Source organism: Rattus rattus, chromosome 16 (assembly GCF_011064425.1).
Source record: "Rattus rattus isolate New Zealand chromosome 16, Rrattus_CSIRO_v1, whole genome shotgun sequence".
NCBI lineage: Eukaryota > Metazoa > Chordata > Mammalia > Rodentia > Muridae > Rattus > Rattus rattus.
In genome coordinates this window covers 17,981,580-18,004,265 of record NC_046169.1, presented here as the reverse complement: position 1 = coordinate 18,004,265, position 22,686 = coordinate 17,981,580, and the positions used below count along the sequence as shown (strand labels likewise).

General features: G+C 52.8%; 1 protein-coding gene and 1 non-coding gene across 3 annotated transcripts in view; both read left to right on the top strand.

Annotated features, from left to right (window-relative positions):
- The window catches only part of Dtx2 (deltex E3 ubiquitin ligase 2), a 39,594-nt gene extending 17,368 nt beyond the window's left edge, over window positions 1-22,226 (top strand). The window contains exons 4-11 of one of the 2 annotated variants that reach the window (XM_032886816.1): window positions 450-1,086; window positions 9,979-10,082; window positions 15,300-15,437; window positions 17,312-17,385; window positions 17,884-18,042; window positions 19,712-19,873; window positions 20,450-20,539; window positions 21,641-22,226. In XM_032886816.1, the coding sequence (XP_032742707.1) occupies window positions 450-1,086; window positions 9,979-10,082; window positions 15,300-15,437; window positions 17,312-17,385; window positions 17,884-18,042; window positions 19,712-19,873; window positions 20,450-20,539; window positions 21,641-21,868 (1,592 nt within the window). In that variant the 3' untranslated portion in view covers window positions 21,869-22,226. The remainder of the gene's footprint in view (window positions 1-449; window positions 1,087-9,978; window positions 10,083-15,299; window positions 15,438-17,311; window positions 17,386-17,883; window positions 18,043-19,711; window positions 19,874-20,449; window positions 20,540-21,640) is intronic. The other variant, XM_032886817.1, reaches the window with a different exon arrangement.
- LOC116885985 lies at window positions 21,051-21,155 on the top strand. The gene has a single exon (XR_004386062.1). It is a non-coding gene; the product is annotated as a U6 spliceosomal RNA (small nuclear RNA).
- Window positions 22,227-22,686: the final 460 nt, after the last annotated feature.

The following is a 22,686-nucleotide window of genomic DNA, read 5'->3' as shown; positions in this document are numbered from 1 at the left end:
CACATACCACAGACACATGCACACATGTAGGTACAAGTACAAGCCTGTACAGACACATACACAGACACAAGTGTATACATACTCAAACATGACATATACATACCATGGACACACCACTGCAAACACATCACAGATGGATAACACGTAGACACAGGCACACACGCATATAGACATTCATACACAGATGTACATACACAAACACAGGTGCACAGACATGGTGTGGGCAGACATATATGCAGACATAGATACTTAGACATATAGGCAAACGCACCTACAAGTACAGACATCCATACACAACACAGAAGCACACAGACAGTGACACCATGGACATGCCATGGTGTCACACGGGCACATACTCAACAGAAAAGTGGGTGTGGCCATGTCAGCATGCGTCAGCGTGTGGAGCAGCAGGAGGGTTCTCATTTATGGGTCCTGATCCTTCTCTACAGGCACCATGCGGTCCGTGCGCAGACACCTGTTCTCACAGAATTCTGCCCCAGGCCAGGGCATCGTCTGGGAGTGGCTGGGTGATGACGGATCTTGGATAGCCTACGAAGCTAGAATCTGTGACTATCTGGAACAGCAAGTGGCCCGGGGCATCCAGGTCGTGGACTTGGCCCCACTGGGGTACAACTACACTGTCAACTATGCCACCCTAACCCAAACCAACAAGACTTCCAGCTTCTGCCGGAGCGTGCGACGCCAAGTGGGGCCAGCTTACCCAGTGACTTCAGACATCGCTGTCCCACGTCAGATGGGACTCATCTGCTTTTGCCAACAGTGCCTCCATGGTAGCGGAACTGGCCCTGTGTCAGGTCGCTACCGCCACTCCATGACCAACCTGCCTGCCTATCCTGCCCCCCAAGCACCCCACCGGACCGCCACTGTCTCCGGGGCCCACCAGGCCTTTGCCCCATACAATAAACCTTCACTGTCTGGGGCCAGATCTGCGCCAAGGTTGAACACCACCAACCCCTGGGGTGCCACACCTCCTGTTCCAGGCAGCCAGTCCCTGTTGCACTCCAGCCTCTCCCACCTGGGGCCACAGCTCCTGCCCTCAGGACCGTCCACCTCCAGTGGAACCAGGTACCTCCCGGTGGGAACTTTGTTTTTGTGGAAAGCTTCTCCCTCAGCCTTGCACCTCCAGGCCTGCGTGCCCCTTGTGTGTTGTCTTTTGCAAGTGCCACCTATGTGCCGAGCCTCCTTGGTTTCCCACTTTGACGTCCCATGGAGCTACCAGGCCATGGCACTTTGATTGTTGAATCCTGGTCGTCCTGTGATCAGCAGTCTTTGAATCTTTTTAATTTTTATGTATTTTTGATGATAGGGTCTCATGTAGCTCAAGGTGGCCTCAGATTTCCTGAATAGCTGAGGACGATCTTGAACTTCTGATCCTCTTGTCTCTAACTCTCAAGTACTAGAGGATCAAGCCCAGGGCTTCAGGCCTGCCAGGAAAGCACTTTACCAACCAAGCACAGCCCCAACTCCGTTTTTGTTTTTTAAAAACAGACATATTGGGGTTGGGGGTTTAGCTCAGTGGTAGAGCGCTTGCCTAGCAAGCGCAAGGCCCTGGGTTCGGTCCCCAGCTCCGAAAAAAAAAAAAAAAAAAGAAAAAAAAAAGAAAAAAAAAAAACAAAAACAACAACAAAAAAAAACCCAGACATATTCTGTAGCCCAGGCTAACCCAGAACTCAGTATGTTGCCCTTGAACCTTCGTCAAGCTTTCCCCCTCAGCCTCAGTGCTGGGAGTATAGGCCATTACTCACGTCCCAGCAGTCCGTTCTCAGGGTCCTAGGGTGCAGCAGACCTCTCCCAGGGCTTCCATACTATCTGAGGGGCTCTGTGCCCTGAGGATACTGGGACTAACTCACTGACTTCTGCCTTGTGCCCAGCAGTGCAGATATGGGGGTGGAAACAGCAGTTCTAACCCTGAACCCTGAGCCCACAGTTTGTTCTGGGGTGAGTGGGGAAGGTGGACGGCCTGGGATCTAGCGCCCGAGAAAGGTGGTGGTGTCTGAGGCCCATCCAAACCAAGCAGTTTGCTTTTAGTTCTGTTGGCTCATGGTGCTAGAGATGGAGGAGCCTGGGCTCTGCGCTTGGCCCCCAGGACGGCATTGCACTGGGCCCCAGCTCTGCTTGCTGAGCGGCTGAGGCTGGTCTGGCCTTCAGTCTTTTAGCTTCGGTCTTCCAGGTATTGAGGTTATAGGTTATGCCCTCATGCACAGCCAGGTGGAATTGCTGTTGTGGTTTGGTTTAATAGTTTTTTTTGTTTTGTTTTTAAGTGTGTGGTGGTTTGCCTGTACTGTGTCTGTGCACATGCATATCTGGTGCCGGGGGAGGATGTCGCATCCCCTAGAACTGAATTACAGATGACTGAGTCACCATGTGATGCTGGGAATTGAACCTGGATCCTCTGGAAGAGCAGCCAATGCCTAACTGTTGAGCCATCTCTCCAGCCCCCAAACCAGATCATGTTTTTTTGGTTTGTTATTTTTTAAAGACAAGGTTTCTCTGTGTAGCTCTGGCTGTCCTGGAACTCTCTTCAAACTCAGAGTTCTGCCTACCTCTGCCTCCTGAGTGCTGGGATTAAAGGCGTGTGCCACCATGCCTGGTTTTAGATAGTAATTTTTAAAAATAATTTTATCACCGTGAGAGTGTGTGTGTGTGTGTGTGCGCGCGCGCACTGCTGCAGGTGCCACAGTGCACGGAGTGGGTCCGTTCTCTCCTACCGTGTATGGGTCTGGGATTGAACTTGTCATCAGGCTTGACCGCAGTCTTCTTTACCCACTGAACCATCTCACCAGCTCTGGTGTTTTATGTTTATTTGTTTTAATTTCATTTTGTTTTTAGAAAGAAGTCTCTCTGTATTTCGGCTGGCCTGGACTTCTCCATTCTCTTTTTTCCTCCTCCCGTTGGAGTGTTAACACTACCATCCTCAGCATCACCACTAAAACAATTTTTTAAAAAATTATAAAATAAAAAGATAAAGGTGCCCGGCACACACAGGCATCTTAGAAAAGCTAATGGTGTTTTCTAAACCCCACCTGAACAAGGGCGAGCTGCCCAGGGGTTTGATACCTCGGCAGAGATGGACATCAGAGATGTCTGGCTAGAGTCTGCGGATCAGGACCTGCAGGTCGGCAGAGCACTAGAATGACTTATCTAGAATCTTCCATGCTTGGGGCGCGGCTCAGTGTAGAACACCGGCCTAGAATCCCCCAGTGAGAGTCTCGGGTGTGGCTCAGTGGGATACTGTCTGCCTAGCGTGGTGCCTAGGTGTCTGCCGGCTCCCTAAAAGGAAAAGCAGGTAGTTGGGTGGGACACAGGCACGGAAGCTGGTTTGAGTGTGCGGAGTGCGAGGAGATGTCTGCTGGACGAGGCGGAGTCGGGCCTGGATTACCATCCTCCCTGTCTTTCTCCTGCGGTGGGGCATGTGTGCGTACTCCGGGACATGTGGGCATACTCTGGGACATGTGTGCATACTCCGGGACATGTGGGCCTATCTCCACTGGGAACTGGGAGTCCAAACAGGCACCACCGGCCCTGGGCAGGCTTTACGTGGACATGAGCCTGCAGGGCTCCCGGGATGTCCCCCTCTCTTGCTCTTAGGCCTAGCGTGTGGTCAGTCCTTGAGGGGATGGGGTTCTGTGCTCAGCCGAGGACACTGAAGCAGCTTCAGCTTTGTTGAATTCAATTTTTCGGTCCCACTCTCTTTTCCTGTCTCCTTTTCCCTTCTGCTCTTTTCCTCCCCTTCCCCTCCCTGTTCCTTTATTCGCTCTTCCTCTCCCAGGTAATAGTTCACTCTCTCTCTAGCCTGGCCTAGAGTTTACTGTAGCTCAGGCTCCCTCTCATTTTCAATCCTTCAGCTCACGAGGACCAGGGTTATAATTGTGAGCCCTTCACAGAGGCGAGGCGTCCACAGAGCCTCTACCTGGCGGCTTGGGATGAGTCAGCCTTGGTCTTGGATCTTTTCTCCTCAGCTTGGGCTTCTGTAGGTTGGGGCCTCTCCTCCCCACATCAGGCCTACAGACCCTGCTTAGACTCCCTGGCAAGCCAGGCGGATGATGGAGGTCACTGGGCCACCTTGCTGCTGGGTAGCTGCTACCTGTTGTTACTTGCTGGGTGGCAGGAGACAAGGGGAACTGGGCCAGCCTGCTGTGTTGGTTGGACAGCTTCAGAGCAAGCTGGCTGCCTCCTGGCGTAAGTGCCTTGCTTGCATCCGTGTTTCCTCAGGCCTTTCAGGGGCTGGGAGGGGCATCCTTTCACTTGCTCGAACCTATCCAGTCTGAACTAGCAAACGTTTACCCATATCTTTTCAGATTGAAACATTACATGTCTGTTTCATAGGTGTGGGTGGGTTGGTGTGTGTGGAGGTCAGAGGACAGCTTGTTGGAGTCAGTTCTCCCCTTCCACCATGTAGGTCCTGGGAATTGCACTCAGGCCGTCAGGATTGGTGGCATGTCGCCAGCCTCCCATGTCTAATTTATTCTGTGGCCTTCCTCAAGCTCTCTGCTCTGATGGGTTGTAGAGGCATGAGGCTTAGCTAACCCTCTGGTCTCTTCCCCCAGCTGGCACCGGGAGAAATGCAAACATTTGGCCCCTCGGTCTCCCCAGGGGCTGTGGTAACAGGCCTTACAGCCACGGGAGGGTAGGGTCGGCTGTACTAGATGAGAGTTTGCAGAGCTGTCTGGGGGGAGGCAGCAGCAGTCAGGCAGGGCCAGTCTGAAATAGAGCACAGCTCTCGGGGAGCCGGGACCTACTCGCCTGCTGCTGAGCCCTGACTAAAAGTGACCCCAGGCTTTTGTGGAAACTCACACCCTTTCTTTAGGTTTTCGTTTTGTAAAGCTCCTGTGGTTTCCCTTCCCCCTGTGCTCAGTCTAGGTGAAACTGGCTGTGCCCCCTGGGAACGTGCACTCCAGACAAAGCTGTGTCATTTGTAACTGAGCTTCTGGGTAAGGCGACATTTCCTCCTAGCTGAAGTCTTATCCCTTTAAGCAGCAAAACACGTGCTCTAATGAGGGTGCTGGAAAACTTTCCAAAATGTGTCATGCGCCACCCGCCTCTGTAAAGCCGGGCGGGACAACTTGCCTAGCATTTTGGTGAAGGGCGGTGACGAGAGCTGGCAGTTTTGAAACATTAGCCAGGTGTGTCTAGCCTGTGCTCCAGAGGCTTCCTCTAGCTGAGGATAGCCATGAATGTGGCTTAACACATGATTATCAACTCATGTAAGACGAGAGAGTGTATGTGTGCTGTGGACATGGTTTATATGCACATGAAAGTCAGAGGACCTAGTCACCTTGTTTTTAAAATTTTTAAAAAAATGATGTGTGTGTGTGTGTGTGTGTGTGTGTGTGTGTGTGTGTGTGTGTGTGTGTGTCGCCAGAAGAAGGTGTTAGATCTCCTGGGACTGGGGTTATAAAAGGTTGTGAGTCACCTTGTGGGAATTGGAAGTTAAATCTGGGTCCTCTGGAAGAGCAGCCAATGCTCTTAACCGTCTCCCCAGCCCCTGACTATAGTTTTTATATTAATTTTGCTGATGTATTTTGTGTGTGCACCAGTATGCACTCGCTCACCACGCTCCAAGTGTAGATAAGAGGCTTCCTCATGAAGTTGCTTCTCCCCTTCCAACATGTGGGTACCAAGGATCAGGCCCGGCCCTCAGCGTGTCCCTTTACCAACTGAGCCTTCTTACCCTGCCCCCACCTTCCCCAGTTCCCCCCCCACTTTTTTTTTTTTTTTTTTTTTTTTTTTGAGACACGATTTTGCAGTGTAGTCAGCTGCCTTGTGTGTAACTCAGGAGTTGGCTTGAACTCAGTCCTCTTCAGTCTCCGGACTGTCGGGAGTACAGGCGGGAGCCACCACACCCAGCAGCATCTGCTGTGTTCTCACCACTGCTCTGAGGGGCCCCCTTCCTCGCTGCCTCTGCACTGGGAGTCTGGCTCCCATGCCGGTGTGATTAGAACTGATACTCTCTCTGCCTTGTTTCTATTCTTGCCGTGGGTCCTTGTGTCAGCCACTGTCCTGTGTGAGAGTTGGGTGTTGTATGTTGCAGGTTCAGGATTTTTCTTTTTATTACATTTTATTTAATTCATTAACTTATTTTTTTGAGACAGGATCTGGCTGTCATGGAGCTCACCGTGTAGTCCAGGTTGGCCTCAGATTTACAGAGTTCACCTGCCTCTGCCTCCTTGAGGACCGGGGTGAAGGGCATGCACTACCATGCTCAGCTGTTTTAAATACTTTTCATTACATTTGTGTGTGTCCACATACACACACACTCACAAGTATACATCGTGCAATGGCACAAGTGTGGAGGTCAGAGGGTAACTTGTGGAAATCAGTTCTCTCCTCCTACGGCTCCCAGGGATCCAACTCTGGTCATTGGGCCTGTGGCAAGGCTCTTTCCCTTGCTAAGGCATCTTGCTGACCCCAGAATTTTCCTTTTCCTCTAATGCTGCTGTGGATCTTCCCACAGTGAGGGCTCTGGGGGTCTGCTTTGTCTTGTTTCTGCACCCGGAAGACATGAGGGGTCTGGAGATTTTTATATTGGGCTTTGTAGTCATCGCCCTGTACAGGAGTGGCAGCTCTGGAGTGGGACCTGGCCCGCCATTTTGTAGTGTCACCTCAGACTGTCGTTAGTCTGTCCAAATTGGGGCTGAGTGTAGCCCAAGTCCAGGGCGGGGAATGGTCGACCTTGGATTTTCTTCGACTTGAGCCCCTAGTGCCTGGGACTGTCAGGTTCTGTCTGTGTGGAAAACTGAAAGTCAGGATGGGGAGGAGGCTCTGTGGTTACAGCTCTTGGCTGTTCAGTGCAAAGATGGGGGTTCAGAGCCCCTGGAAACACAGACACAAAGGGCGTGGCTCTTCTGGAATTCCATCCTCAGAGCCACCAGAGGTGGCTGGCAAACAGCCATATTGGTGAACTCCGGGTTTGATTGAGAAATTCTTCCTCAGTAAATGAGGAAGAACAATTGAGTGGGATGTTGGACATGATGTCCACATGCCCCTGCATACATACAAAAACACACATGCACACATGTGCATATCACACACACAGACTCAAAGTCCTTGTCTCTTATTCTCAGCTACATTTGGTGTGGAGTGTCCCCATTCATGTGTCTTTCTGGTGAGGGAAGGCTTGGGAATGGGGAAGTAGCCAGGGACCCCATTTATGTGGGGCCCTGGGCTTTCTCTCTAAACAGCATTCTCATGCTGGGAAGCCATAGAGCCAAACTCTGTTTTTTCTGGCAGTGTTGATTCTGGGCTCAAGTTCATTGCTCCCTGGAGAGGTGAAGTGGGTGAAGGGCATGGTTGTTGTGTTTGTTGACCCTCCCTGGCTTGGAATTTACTATGTATGTCTTGTCTCAAACTTGGGCCATCCCCCTGCCTCTGCAGTGCTGCCCAGAATGCTGGGTTTGCAGTGTGTGCCATCGTGCTGGGCTGAGTGCCCTCGCTTAGGTACAGAGCATCTGAATGGCTCACACCACAGATGGCCCTCTTGAGAGGGGTCGGGGAGAGGTACAGGAAGCAGCCTGCTGTGCTGGCGTGCATCTGTAATCCTGGCACTTAGCTGGCACAGCCTGGGGTACGGGCTGAGTTCAAGGACAGCCTGGAATATATATGTGACTATCTAAAGAGGGGCTCGTAGGCTGGGGCTATAGCTAAATTAGCAGAGCCTAGAGCATCCTTGGTTTAATCGTTCGAACTGTGTAAATGGTGTGGTAGTGTACAGCTGTAATTCTAACACTCCAGAGTTTGGAGGCCGGAGTTGAGGGTCATCATATCTTCAGCTACTCAGTGAGTTCTAGGCCAGCCTCGGCTGCATGTTACCATGGCTAAAGGAAAAAAGAAGGTAGAAACAGACTTAGGGAGGGGTGGAGCTTGCAAGCTGGGGTAGCATCAATACCTCAGCCCAGCTCTGGCTTTATCAGTTCACCCACAATGCCGTCAGCCTCACCTTCCTCTGGGGCTGAGAATAGAGGGGGCAGGAAGCCCTACCACATGAGGCTTATTTGCAGAGAACATTCAAGAAACTTAAAACACCTTTTTTGTTGTTATTTTTTCCAGACAGGATTTTACTGTGTAACTTTGGCTGTCATGGAACTTTGTAGACCTCAAACTCAGAGATTCACCTGCCTCTGCGTCCTGAGTGCAGGAGGGTTTAAAGGCTGTACCATCACTGCCTGGCAAATAAAACCTGTGTTAGCACCGAGGTCAACCCTGGAGCACTGCTCTGTTCCAGACCCCGCAGGAGGCCTTCCCTCAGCCCAGCTCCAATTGGGCGTGTGGCTTCCCAGCTGGATGAGATCACCAGCTGCCTGCAGCTTCCACCCTCCACTCCTGTGATCTGTGGCTGTCTGTGGGGCAGGTCTGGGGCAGACCCGGGAGGCAGGGGCTGGTATGCCCATAGCTGTACAGGAGCCAGATAGTGCCTAACCTCTGTGCCCGAGTGCCTTCTATGTTCCTGCTCTGAGGAGCATCTCTGTGTGGGAAGGGGGAGCTGCTAGGAAGGAATTCACGCCTTTAGCTAACTGTTCTAGAAGTAGAGCTCTGCCCCAAACCAGAGTGTCTTGCGTGTGGTGTTCCCTTATGATGTGTTTATTTTGGAGTATTAGGGATTGAACCCAGGGCCTCACTCGTGTTGGGCAAGGCTCTACCACTGAGCTACAACATGTATGTATTTTGTGTGCGTGTGCATGCATATGTACACATGTACTTGTTTCTGCTAATTCACGTGCACATGGAGGTCAGAGGACAACCTTCAGGGGTGAGTTCTCTCTTCTACCAGATCAATTCCAGAGTTTGAACTCATCAGCAAGTGCCTTTCCCCACTGAGCCATCTCACCAGCGCCCCAGGTTTTCTTTACTTTGAAACAAGGTCTCAGCAAGCTGCCCAGGCAGGCCCTACACACGCCCCCCCCCAACACCACACACACACACACACCCGTGTAGCCCAGGCTGCTGTTGAACTGGGTGACTTTAGCTGGCCTGGAGGCCTGGAACTTGCTCATAGACCAGGCTGCCCTCCTACTCACAGAGACCCACCTGCCTCTGTCTTTTGTTTGTTCGTTTGCTTGGTTGGTTCATTTCTGTTGTTTTTATTGTTTGTTTGTTTGGCTTGTTTTTCAATGAGATGGGGTCTCTCATTGAACCTGGAGCTCACTGATTGGCTAGGCTGGCTGGCCTAGAAGCCCTGAGGATACAGAGCTGCCTGTGACTTAGGTTCCCTCTGTGCAAGAGTGAAACATGCACGCACACACTCGCATATACTCGCACGCGCGCACACACGCTCACACACGCTCACACGCATATGAATGTACATACCCACGTACATACACAGCATTGAGTTAATACTAAAATCTTTACAGATTTTTATTTTTTGTTGCAGAGCTGATAGAACCCAGAGTTTGCCTTACACACAAGATAAGCACTCACTAAAATTACCAAGTCCATCATTTTATTTTGCTAGGAGTTGTACAGAAACTGTGTTGGAGCACAGTGTACGATGCTGACTCTGCCTTATTGGCACTGTGGGTCTCTGTTGTTAAAGTGGCGCCTGCTGAACGCTGTCTGTGTAGGTACCCAAGAGCTTTCCTGTCTTGTTTCTGTTTCTGTGTCTTTTGAGATGTAGACTGGACTGGCCCCTGGGTGCTTCTGAACTCATATAGCCCAGGCTGGCCCCTTGAATGCTGGGATTATAGGTGTGTGCCATGATACCCAGCCAAGAGCTTTCCTTAAATTTCTTTTGCGTGTATTTATTTATTTATTTATTTAGTGTGTAGGGAGTCACGTGCCACAGCCCACATGCAGACCAGCAGTTTTCAGGAATTGGTTCTCTGCTTCCACTCTGTGTTCTGGGAATTAAACTCAGAGTGGCCAGTTCTGTGACAGGAAGTGCACCAATAAAGGGTTGAGCTACTCATTGGCCTGAGTGCTCTGTGGCATCACTCACTGAGTTTGCTCTCTTCTCTCCTCAAGTGCCTCCTTCCCCAGCGGTCCCTCCTCCAGCAGCCCAGGGAGCGCCCCCACCACTGTGCCCGTGCAGATGCCAAAGCCCAGCAGGGTCCAGCAGGCGCTTGCAGGTAAGTGTCCTAACAGATGGTGACCCACCCGGCTTACTGGGGAGGGAGCGGTGGAGTGAAGGCCCCATCACCCTTTGAGTCCTCAGGGAAATCCAAAGTGACTTCTTGGGGATCAGTGCTTCTTTGGGGTGATTGGTATACCTCCCCTACCCTCCAGGGAGCAAGTCTAGGAGCTTCTCTAGCCCTGGGGCGTGTCAGGCCTGGTGGAGACCTTTCTAGTTCAACTACAGTTAGTTCAACTAGTTCAACATCCAGTTCAACTACAGTTAGAACATTTCCTTACAGGACCCTCATGAGACCTTTTTTTTTTTTGGCCCCAATTAGGTCTTATGTGTGTGTTTTATGATTTGTTTATTATGTATATGTATGCAGCAGAATGGTGTATGTGTGCCATATGAGTGCTGGTTCCTGAAAAGGCCAGAAGAGGGCATCAGACTTCCTGGAACTAGAAATGCAGTTGTGTGATTCGGGTTTGAGTGCTGGGAACCAGACCTGTCAGAGCAGCCAGTGTTTCTAACTGTTGAGCTGTCTCTCCAGCCCCTAGGTCTTGGCATTTCGTTTTGGGTTTGTGTTTGTGAGTACGCATGCAGGTGGGTCCAGAGGACTGCCTCAGGCTTCAGCAGCCAATCAGCTTGTGTTTTAAAATAGTCTCTCATTGGCCGGGGACTCACAGCTTCTGCTAGGCTGGCTGACTGCCCAGCCAGCCAGCTCCAGGAATCTGATTGTTCCCGCCTCCCCAGCGCCTGGGACGATGATGAGCACCACTGGGCCTAGCTTTTTTCATGTGGCCTAGCTATCTTCCCAGGCCTCAAAAGCTTTAAAAATTACATTTACTTATATGTAGGAGCGGTGGGCAGGCTGTGCAGTTTTCAGGAATTTCATGTATGGAGGTCGGAGAACAGCCTGTGGGGGCAGTTTTCTCCTGTCATGTCCCAGGGATCAGACTCAAGCCATCGGGCTTTGATGAAGTGCCTTGTCCTTTCGTCTTCTGGATACACCCATCTCTTTTTCAAGACAGGGTTTCTCTGCATGGCCCTGGGCTATCTTGGAACTCACTCTGTAGACCAGGCTGGCCTCGAACTCAGAGATTGCCTACCTCTGCCTTCTAGGCACTAGGATTAAAGGCCTATGTGCCCAGCCTTGTAACAGAAGGCCTTCAACTCCTGACCCTCCTTACCTGCACTTCTCAAGTGACAGAGTTACTATCATAGCACTGTGCCTGTCTTGTTTGAGACTCCATGACTCCATTAGGCCCTAAACGCTTTAGCCCAATACCTCAACCTCCTGACTGTTAACATAGTATATAACCCAAGACTTGATCATCTTGCCTCAGCCTCTTGAATTCTGTCTGGTATGAAGTCCATTTCTTTCTTTCTTTTTTTAATACCCACTGTGGACTAAGACACAGTGCAATTCTTAGTATTTTGTACTACTTAATTATTTAATTTTTTAGATGTAGGAGTACTCTGTCTACACGTACACTTACATGTTAGAAGAAGGCCTCAGATCCCTTTATAGATGGCTGTGAGCCACCATGTGGTTGCTGGGCATTGAACTCAGGACCTCTGGAAGAGCAGTCAGTGCTCTTAACCGCTGAGCCATCTCTCCAGCCCTCCTTAGCTACTTTGTGATGCATCGATGTTCTGAGTTATGTCAAGAGCATTGATGGGGTGATGGCCAGGCCACAGGCAGGTGGAGCCCAGAGGTACCACGAGTGTGGCCGTCCATTTCAGGAGAGCTGTTTTCAGAGGAAGTGTGGGTGCCCTTGGCTTTGTGGGAGACACTGAAGAACTCTGTAACCATCCGTGCTGCTATTTTATCAGACCTTTTTGGGGAACCACTGAGGTCATTTGCCACTTTTGGGGTGTATGGAAAGGAAGACAGGCTAGAGAGATGACTCAGCAGTTACGAGCACTTGATGCTACTGTCGAGGTCCGGGCCTCAGTTCCCAGCACCCACGTGACAGGCTAACAACTGCAGTTCACGTGTTCTCTCTGACCCCTGCAGGCACCAGGCACACACATGGAAATATACATCTGTGTGGGCAAAGCGCTCATGCGCTTAAACGAGTTGGGGTTTGGTGTTTGGTTTGTTTTTGGTCCTGTGCATACACACTGGCAGCTCAGGAACGCACCCCCTCTGTAGGAGTGACACTCCTGTGCACACACATACCCAAACACTGACACAAAGAGATACTTAGGGAAAAAGAAATATTTTTTAAATAATTATTTATTTTTGAGTCACTATGTAGCCTTGGCTAGCCCTGAACTCAGAGAGATCTGCCTGCTTCTGCCTCCTGAGTGCTAGGGTTAAGGGAATACACCGCCATGCTTGGCAAGGAAACATCGTTTTAGATGAAACCGGAACAGCAATGGCTCTTGGTCCTTTACAGCTGACCAGGGGGTTAGACAATGGAGTTCCTGTTCACAGTAAGATCCCTATAGGTACCCTGGGTAGTTAGTTAGACATGGCAAGCTGTGGCCAGGGAAGTCACATGCAGCCTGGCCTCGCCTCACACCTAGGTAAAGTCTGTCTCAGCGGAGTGCAGGAGGAGGTTTAGTTTCAGCCATCTGGGAAGAAGACCCTTTCAACTTGGCATCTGGAGAGGTGGTGTGAGGTGGGAAAGGGTCACCCTGCAGCGTCGGCTGTGATGAGTGGTGTGGTCCTGGGTGTTCCTGTTTCGTCATTACATAACTTTGAAGTGGGAACTTCTTGTTTTTGAAACAGTCTCACATAGCCCAGGCTAGTGTACTCAACCTCAGTGTAGCTGAGGATGAGTATGAACTCCCGGTCTTCCTGCCTCTGTCTCTTGAGTCTGGAATTAGAGGGGTGCACCATCGCGTCCGGCTTGTGAAGCACTGAGGAGGGAACTCAGCGTCGTGCACATTAGGCAAGCACCTCGCCAGCTGAGCCACAGCCCCACGCCAGAGCGGTTTCCTTATTCCTGTGTGGGTTTTGTATGACTGGAGTGGTAGGACTGGACACTGTCAGAGGGGCCGGAATCATGAGACTTGGTTCCTGGGGGCTGATGGTGGTGGTGCAGGGACCCCTGTGCTCCTCTGCAGATACCTACCACGCCTCCTGCACAGGTAGATAAACTGCCCGGAATGCTGGGCAGATATAGTAGGTCAGTGGCGTCTTTATCTCATGGGGCCCATGCTGAGGAAATTTACCAGCTAAAACAGGCCTGAGGGCTGTCAGATAGCTAGATGGAAAGAAGATGGTGCACAGTGAAGAAGCTGGTGGAGGTGACGTGGGGTCTCACCCACAGTGTGTGCAGTGATGCCTGCTGGCTGAGAGCATACTTGCATCACTGCGTATTGGTTTCCTTGCCATGTGACTAAACGCCTGGCCTGAGACTTAAGTATGGAGCGCTTTGATTTCAACTTATGGTCCCACGGGGTACAGCTCTTCATGGGTGTACAGCAGTGAATACGTGAGGCATCTGGTCGCGTTGCACACAGTCGGGAGGTAAAGAGTAAATGTCAGGGTTCTCCAGAGGAAAGCCAGTCCATTGATTGTCCCTTTCATTTTTCTGCCATTTGCACTTCCTTGTCCTTTTGCCACAAACCCCCATTTCCTGTGGCAACTTCATTTGACCCTAGGAGCATCCTTAGAGTGGGGTCCCATGGGTGACCCACTGTGATGGCCCCTCCCAGTAAGCTTCTCCTGCATGCATTTTGATGCCTCCTAGTGAGAAGCCACCACACAGTCCCCAGCCTGCCTCTGCTGTGCTGCCCAGGTGGCGCCTGGCTTCTGCTTCTGTCCCCAGCACAGCCTACTCATTACCTAGTTGAGGGCGGTGGCCCTGGCTGCCCCTCAGCTCTTCCACCGCACCTCTGCTGCGGGCTGTGCTCTCCAGTTCAACCTGTCCTTGAAAGGAATGGGGCGTGGGAGAGCTGTGCCAGCTCTGGAGGCCCTCAAGGTGGCTAAGAAGCCAGGGCATCCATTCCTGAAAGGAGGGCCTTTGGGATCAGACGGAGATCTGGGAGAACTTGTGTGTGTGTGTGTGTGTGTGTGTGTGTGTGTGTGTGTGTGTGTGTGTGTGTGTGTGTGTGTGTGTGTAGGGTGTGGGAGGGACAAGGACCTCCTGCAAGAGCACATTCTTTCCCGGGAAGTGTCAGGTTACTAGAGAATGCAAAGAAGGGACATCCTCAGGGAGTGTCCATCTGGAAGTATGGGTCCCAATGGGATAGTCCTGTGGAGACAGGAGCCTGTCCAGTGTCAACATCAATGCCTACTGTGGATTTTTTTTTTCAGTAGATGAAAGAGGCCACAGCTGGGGGTCCTGGGGGTGGCTTCATTGGGGGAGCGGTGCCACCTCAGCAGTGTCCCTGAAGCTGTAGATGGTTACTTTACCTCTTCCTGTGACAGAATACCAGACAAAAAGAGCTAGGAGGCGAGAGGAAGGAAGAATCAGGATTATTTTGTCTTGGTTTGAGGACGTGGTGGGGAAGGCAGCTGGTCACGTCACATCCTAGTTTGGAAGACAGAGATGAGTACTGGTGGCCTGGCTTTCCCCACCCCCACCCCCACCCCCACCGCCACCCTGTCAGTCCAGACAGCAGCCCAGGGACAGAGTTGCCCACAGTCAGAGGGGCTTTGCCTCAGTTGATCTGGAGACTCATGGATGTGCTCCGAAGCATGTCTCCTGCTGGTTCTAGAGCCCATCAGGTTGACATTTAGTGTTAGCCATGGTTACCCAGTGTCCAGAAGGGCTGTGGGCAGGTTGTGGACAGCGTCTCACTGCAGGGCAACCAGGCCAAGTGGCTTTAGCAAAGGGTCAAGGGAAGGCCCCAGTCTCTTGGAGCCAGCGCTGCTGGGACTGCCCCCTGTTGCCACAGCTTGGCTGCACACTCCCACATTCCTGTCTTTTCCTTCCCTGCGCCTGGCATGAGAGACATCACTCAGGAGTCCCCTGGGCTGTTTGCCTTTGCTCTCGTAAAGCCACCATCCTTGTCCCCTACTCCATCCCCACATACCGTGGGCACAGTTGCTTATGCAGACTCCTGGGGAGCTTGGAGTCCAGGTTCTCTGGTGTCTGCCCTGGAGTACTTACTGCATTGCAGGTCTGGGGAGGCACTGGTACCCTTCCAGCGATCAGATCCCCTCTCCTGGGGAGATTTTGGTCTTGATGGCCAGGGTCAGGAGCACCAAGTGTGAAATGCCTCCTTCTAACGTTTGTCCCTCTGCATGTCTGATCTCGCACCCGTGCAGGCATGACGAGTGTGCTGTCAGCCATTGGACTCCCTGTGTGTCTTAGCCGTGCACCCCGGCCCACCGGCCCTCCCGCCTCCCGTCCGACCTCTAAAAGTCACAGCTCAGTTAAGAGGCTGAGGAAAATGTCCGTAAAAGGTAGTTCTGGTTCACACACACTCTCTAGCCCTGCTCAGCTTCCTCCAAATCTTGCTGCCTGGACTCTGTTCTTTGCCCACCGTGGCCCTTTTCTCCTGCACCTCTTCTCCCTGCCCTGTCTGCCAGCACAGGTGGCTGCTGGCATTTCGCAGTTGGCATTGTTGGATGATGGGCTTGTCACCGAGGACATGGGACTTTGCAGTGTTTGTTGCCGATTGTGACACTGCTGTCTCTTCAGGGGGGCTCACCCACCTTGAACTTTGGTCATCTTGCTAGCATTTCCCACCACATCCAGTTCATGTAGCATTGAGTGTGGAACCCGGGGAGGGCTCTATGCATGCCGGGCACGCAGTCTACCAGCTAAGCTAAAAGTCCTAGTTGTCTGCACACACTAGTATTCTGCTTCTGTAGATGCAGATTTGTGGACTGGACAGGCTGGCAGCTTCTTAGTGTAGCCAGTTTGGGAAGAATACAGACACTTGGCCTCCTTGGGTGTAGGCTTCTCATGGGGTTGAAGTGGCTGGCCTGCCCGCTTTGGGAAATGCTGGTAACAGAAGCTCCTTTCAGCTCTGGAAAGCTGTGGGCAAGGGGCGCTTAGCTGGTCCAGACAGGGACTCAGGAGCCAGTGCTGAAGAGGGTTCCCGAGACTTCTGTAGCCACTGACCTGTTTTTGAGACAAACTATTGCTGGTTACCCAAGGCTACTTCAAGGCGTTGCACCACCAGGCCTGACTGACTGGGCTGATCTAAAGGCTCCCTGATCCCCTCTGTGGTAGCTACAGTGCCGTTGACCTTTTGGTCTGGTTTCTTTACCAGTGGCCAGAGTGTGTCTGCAGGGATTGTGAGGGGTAGGGGTGTGCATGTGTGTCTGTGTTGTGTGTGTATCTTTGGTGAGTATAAGACACATGAGATATATGTAGTACCGATGCTGGTTGCTACACTCCCCAGGAGCTAACTAACGGCCCGCGCCTCCTATGAGTGACAGGATCTCTGAGGTGGTCGGATCTAAACTAGATCAAGCCCTTCGGCCCCTGATTCCAGCTTCTACACTAAACCACCTTGGCATGTGGCTGTCACCTGCTTCTCTGTGCTGGAGGGGTCCTGTGGTCCGGCTCTCAGGTTACAAATCTGCAGCCATGGTTGAAGGCTTCAAGTTGGCCTCAAACAGGAGCCGGACTGTGACCTCCGGTGACAGTGGAGCCCTAGTGGGGTGACTGCTTCATTCCTACATTGTTCTCTCTGGTCCCTTTTCTGCTCCTCCAGCTTGACTGAGACTCTGAGACCCTGCTGCCTCCTCTGTCTCAACTCTTTTGCTCCTTGGAGAGTTCTGGTCCCCAGCTCAGGGCTCCCCTAAGCCCCATGTACAGCCAGCCACTTCCAGGATCACTGGGTTCCTGAACCCTGTGGGCTCGTGACCCAGATCCTCCAGTCCCAAGGTAGGAGTGAGGTGTGACAGCATTCTCAGTGCACACAGATGCTCATGTCGCCCCTCCCCGTCGCCACTCTCACTGAATTGACAGTTGGACAGGCAGCACCTCCAGGATCTCCTGGGGTGCTTTGCTCTCATATTAAAAGTGTCTTTGACACTTCTGGGGTGGCTTCCTGGGGGACATTGCTCAGGGGTACATGCTGGTCTATTACGGGTCCTCTGCTTCTGTGGTCTCCCCTGTTGGACCAGTCCCGTCTGTAAGCGGGTAGCCAGGGTCAGGTGTCCGGTGCCTGCCCTGTCTTTCAAGCTAACTCTCTTGTCTCAGCCCTGCTAACCTTTCCTCCTCGCAGCCGGAACTTCTGCCTGCCTGCCTGCCTCCTTCCTCCCAGCATTGCTCTGCACTTCCTGCATGTCTGGGGCAGCACTCACATCCCGTTCTCTTCCAGAAGGGGTGCCTAAGCCCGAGCCGGAGCAGGTGATCAGAAAGTACACGGAGGAGCTGAAAGTGGCCCCCGAAGAGGTATGTGTCCTAGGAGGAGGAACTCAGCCCTCAGGGCCTTCAAGGGGCTGACACTGGGTCCAGCCTCTCATGGTTAGGTAGACATCACTCAGACGCAGTGTCTAGAGCTCATTCTCACCTCATGGCCAAGCTGAGGTGTCCTGAGCAGTGTGCTTTCCCCTCAGGCCTGTCGGGCAGGCATGACTGTCTGACTACTCAGGCCAGCTTTGTGAAAGAACAAGGTGGCCTTGTCTAAGGGACACTCTCCTCTGGCTCTTGTCTCTAGTAAGAACCATTGGGTTGTTATTTTGGCCTCTTGGCCTATGGTTTTTGGTCAGTCTTTCAAGAACATAAGTAAGAGATACCTGTGTAGTCCTATGTTCTAGAATAGTCTCTGGGTTGACTTGATGGCCTAGCATCCTCTGCTGACAGGGCTAAGACTGATCCCTTACACTGGATCACTGTGACCCATACAGTGGGTGCTCGGTGGCAAGAGTGTGTTGTGTGCCCTCCCTGCAGGACTGCATCATCTGTATGGAGAAACTGTCTGTGGCCTCTGGGTACAGTGACGTGACTGACAGCAAGGCCCTTGGGCCCATGGTCGTGGGCCGCCTCACCAAGTGCAGCCATGCCTTCCACCTGCTGTGCCTGCTGGCCATGTATTGCAACGGGAACAAGGTACCACAGTCGGTCTGGGTAGGGCAGCAGGGGCCTGTCCCCATGGCCCTTTTTAAACCTACTGGCTCAATATGCTGTCATGTACCTGTGTATTTTGGAAGTTGAGGCAGTAGGAACATTGAGTTCTAGGTCAGCCCAAGCTATATAGAGAGACTGTCTCAAGAAAACAAAACAGAGGGTTGGGGATTTAGCTCAGTGGTAGAGCACTTGCCTAGCAAGCGCAAGGCCCTGGGTTCGGTCCCCAGCTCCGAAAAAAAAAAAAAAAAAAAAAAAACAAAACAAAACAGAGAAGTAGCCAAGATATCTTTGGTGCTAGTACAGCAGCAGGCTGAAGGGCAGCTGCTAAGCCATGGGGTGACAAGACTTGGAATCACTCCTAATTAGACCAATAAGGGCCTACCTAGGCCAAAGTCGTGGCTCAGAACCCCTGCCTAGAATCCCCCAGAGAGGGGCTGGGGGCATGGCTCAATGGTAGAACCTCTACCTAGAATCCCCCAGTGAGGGGCTGGGGGTGTGGCTCAGTGGGAGAGCCCCTGCCTAGAATCCCCCAGTGAGGGGCTGGGGGCGTGGCTCAGTGGGAGAGCCCTGCCTAGAATCCCCCAGTGAGGGGCTGGGGGCATGGCTCAGTGGGAGAGCCCCTGCCTAGAATCCCCCAGTGAGGGGCTGGGGGCGTGGCTCAGTGGGAGAGCCCTGCCTAGAATCCCCCAGTGAGGGGCTGGGGGTGTGGCTCAGTGGGAGAGCCCCTGCCTAGAATCTCCCAGTGAGGGGCTGGGGGCGTGACTCAGTGGGAGAGCCCCTGCCCTAGGTTCCACCCACAAGATTAGAAAAAGATGTTTCTGAGTGTGCATCTGGGTCCCTGAGCCCCACCCCAAGCTTTAGGAATGTCTGACAGGGCTAAGTACATGACTTCTCCAGCTCGCCTGTGGGAGGGATCCTAGCTCCTCTGAGCGTTATTTTTCTGTCTCCTGCACACACCACTCCATATATGTCGTTTGCACACATCTTGTATAGAGTCCCGAAGTGTAAGCCATGCACAGATGAAAAGGCTCAGGGCTGCACGCATGCACACCTGCTTTTTTCAGCACTCAGGTACGGGTGCAAGGCCAGCCTAGGCTGCTGCCTCAGACCACAAACAAACGAACAGGGCAAACATGTAAAGGAGCTTCCAGAACAAGTCTAACCTCGAGTCCATGTAGTAAAGATGGAGGGACAGCCATAAAGTTGTCTGCTGACCTTGACATGCACATGCACACACATATTAATATAAAGAAATAGCTCAAACAAACAAACGGCGTCTGTCTAGAGTGCACTCCTCACTGCAGGCTGCATGCCCCTTACAGGGAGAGCCCTCCTCGGGCCTGTTAGTCAGCCTGGGCATGTGGACTCAAGGGAACCAAGTCAGTCACACAGTAGTCATCGAGGCCCACTTCCTTGTCCACTTCGTGACAGCCATGTGCAGGGAGGTCTGGGAAAGTGACTAAGTGGGGACTTGACCCTCATTTTCCTGCCATGTGCAGGTCTCCTGGCGTCTTAGGGGATCAGGACTTTGTACACAGTGCGGCCTTCTACAGTGCCGGAGTCCCCCCTGCTGACCTCTCCCTCCTGCCATCTGGACGTGGCTGTTCTGTGGACTGGGGCTTGGCTCATTCTGTCTCACCCGCTTCTCTAGGATGGGAGTCTGCAGTGTCCGTCCTGCAAAACCATCTATGGGGAGAAGACTGGAACGCAGCCGTGGGGGAAGATGGAGGTGTTCAGGTTCCACATGTCCCTGCCAGGCCACGAAGACTGTGGGACTATACTCATTGTTTACAACATCCCTCATGGCATCCAGGTGAGGGGCCTGGCCAGAAGCACCATTCCTGAGCATCCTCTCCCTGCCCAGCATGCTTTTCACCATCTGCACCCAGTACCGGGTCAGGACGGCCTTGCCTGGAAGAATGCTGGGTGTCAGCCCTTCTCCGAGTGAACAAAGGCTCCCATAGGAGGAGTCGGCTGAGCTCATGTGGTCTGAGCAGGAGACCAAGCATAAAACACGAGGAACACTGTGTTAGGGCTGGAGGATTGGGGGCCCACAGGTGTGCTGTGTAGGTGGTGGGGTATAGGGCAGGAAGACTGAAGAGTGGGGCAGGCCCCTTGTTCCTAAGGGACTCAGTTCAAGGCTCGGTGTCAGAAACCCAATCCAGGGGGTCATGAAGAAAGACAAGCAGAGCAGGAGCACCCACCCTGCCCCTGGTAGAGTTGAGAGCCTTTAGGGAAGAGGAAGTTGCCAGTGCCATGGCAGTAGGCTGAATGGCTGGGAGGCCATGTCGACTGGCTGTGAGGCATGGCACAGGAGTGGACCCAGCTTGGAAGGCTAGGCTGTGGCCGGCCACAGTTCTGCCATCACATTGTCACATTCCTCTCACAGGGACCGGAGCACCCCAGCCCTGGGAAACCATTCACTGCCCGAGGCTTTCCCCGGCAGTGCTACCTGCCAGATAGCCCTCAGGGCCGCAAGGTAAGTCCCCACGCCTCGACGCTGCCCCCCCCCACCCCCGTGCCTGTTGCCCCTCACCAGGGACCCACCGAGTGTGGGGAGACTTGACCTGAACAGTAACTGCAGAGAGGAGAGCCAGGCTCCATGCTGGGTGGCCACAGGAAACAGCAGGGACACCTGCCAGCCTGGGACCTCAGCGAGGACTCAGAGTCAAGGAAGAGGGAGGCTTCCAGGGCCATAGACGGGCTGACTAGGAGCCTGGTATAGGCCTGGGAAGGGCAGGGCCCAAACTACAAGGGTGAGGAAGCTCCAGGCCTGCCCCAGGCCAGGCATTCTGAGGCCACAGCAAGGGCAGCTCTCCTGGCTGCTCGGTGCGGAGTGCTTGCCCGGTGTACACAGATGCCCATGAACCGAGCACAGCGGCACATCTCTACAGTCCCAGGACTCAGGGCTAAAGGCAGAAGCATCAAGATTTCAGAGCCATCCTCAGCTATATAGCAAGACCCCAATTCCCCTCAAAAACAAAAGCACAGCGCTCACTTGGCAGCACATACACTAAAATTGGAACAGTACAGAGAGGATTAGCGTGGCTCCTGCTCAAGGAGGGCATGCAAATTAGCAAAGCTTCCATATTTAAAAAAGTAAACTCTTCCGACTATGGTGTGATGAGCTGGACTTGGTTGGTTTCTTTTATTTGGGAACGGGGCAGTAAGGGCTACGCATGGCTCTCATGTGGAAATCGTCAGACAGCCCTGCAGTCCTTCTCTCACCATTACTTGGCTCTGGGCACCAAGCTGGGTTCATCAGGTTTATGTAGCTCACAGTGCCGTTCTTAAATAAGTGCTCCACCACTGAGGTCCACTCTTTGCCTCAAGATCTGTGTGGAGGACCTCAGGGCAGGAGAGGAGGCCACTTGTCCAGTCAGATCTGGAGGAAAGGCCAGCTCAGGGTGAAACCATGGCGGAGAGGGCTGGGCTGGCCCAAGGCTGGTGGGAAGGGCTCCAGTCCCCACGTGGGGCTCAGTACCTGGGCCTACGTGGGCCCACCTCATCAGCCAAGCGCAGTGTGGCAGAGCAGAGCCCCAGTGGCTGTCAAAACGATGTCCTTTCCTCTTTCCGGCAGGTCCTGGAGCTCCTGAAGGTGGCCTGGAAGAGACGGCTCATCTTTACTGTGGGGACTTCCAGCACCACAGGTGAGACGGACACCGTAGTGTGGAACGAGATCCACCACAAGACCGAGATGGACCGAAATGTGACAGGCCATGGCTATCCAGACCCCAACTACCTGCAGAACGTGCTGGCTGAGCTTGCTGCCCAGGGAGTGACCGAAGACTGCCTGGAGCAGCAGTGACAGCTTCAGGCCTGCCTCTGTGGACCACTCCAAAGCCCCTGGCGGCTGGGCAGGAAGGTGCGCCTTTGTTGAGAGGCAAGAGTGTTTGTTGGGTTTGTGTAGCCCACTGGGGTTGCACCTCCCTAAAGTTTGGGCTTCTTCTTGTCTCTTTGCCACCATCCTGTCTGAGCTGGGGTCTGCCTGGAAAAGGGGCGCCCTCAGTTTGTACTTGTGGGAGCTTGGACTGGAGCTACCTCAGTGCACGGGTGGGCCCGGCCTGGTGACCTGGAAGGGATCAGCAGGGACTACCACACTCCCAGCTTCTGGTCAGCTTCTCGTACCTCAGATTTTATTTGCAATAAAGACTCTATAGCCAACACGCATCTGTGGGGAAGTTTGGGTGCGTGTGTGTGTGTGTGTGTGTGTCTGTCTGTCTGTCTGTGGTGATGTGTGTATAACACTGAGTGGCTTATGGTGGAGCAGGAGCCATCTTCATTGATGCTTATTCAACTCACATCTAGAAAGTGAGGACGAAGGCCGCCGAGCTCCATGGCGAGACTCCTGTGACACACACACATTCTTGCCATGTGGTCCCCAGCACGGTGGCCCTGTCACAGCAGCCACCCCTTACTCTTACAAAGTGCTCTTCACACAGGGAGGGTGCTGCCTTGGTGTTTCCCAGTGATCAGGGTGCTTGGAGGTGACTGGCAGGGACCTTCTGAGGCCTTCCTCTAAGGCCCTGGCTTGTGAGACTGGTTCTCACTGTTTAATCCATATGATCCTCCTGCCTCAGCCTCTGCAGTCCTGGGATTACAATGTGTAGATCACCACACATGACA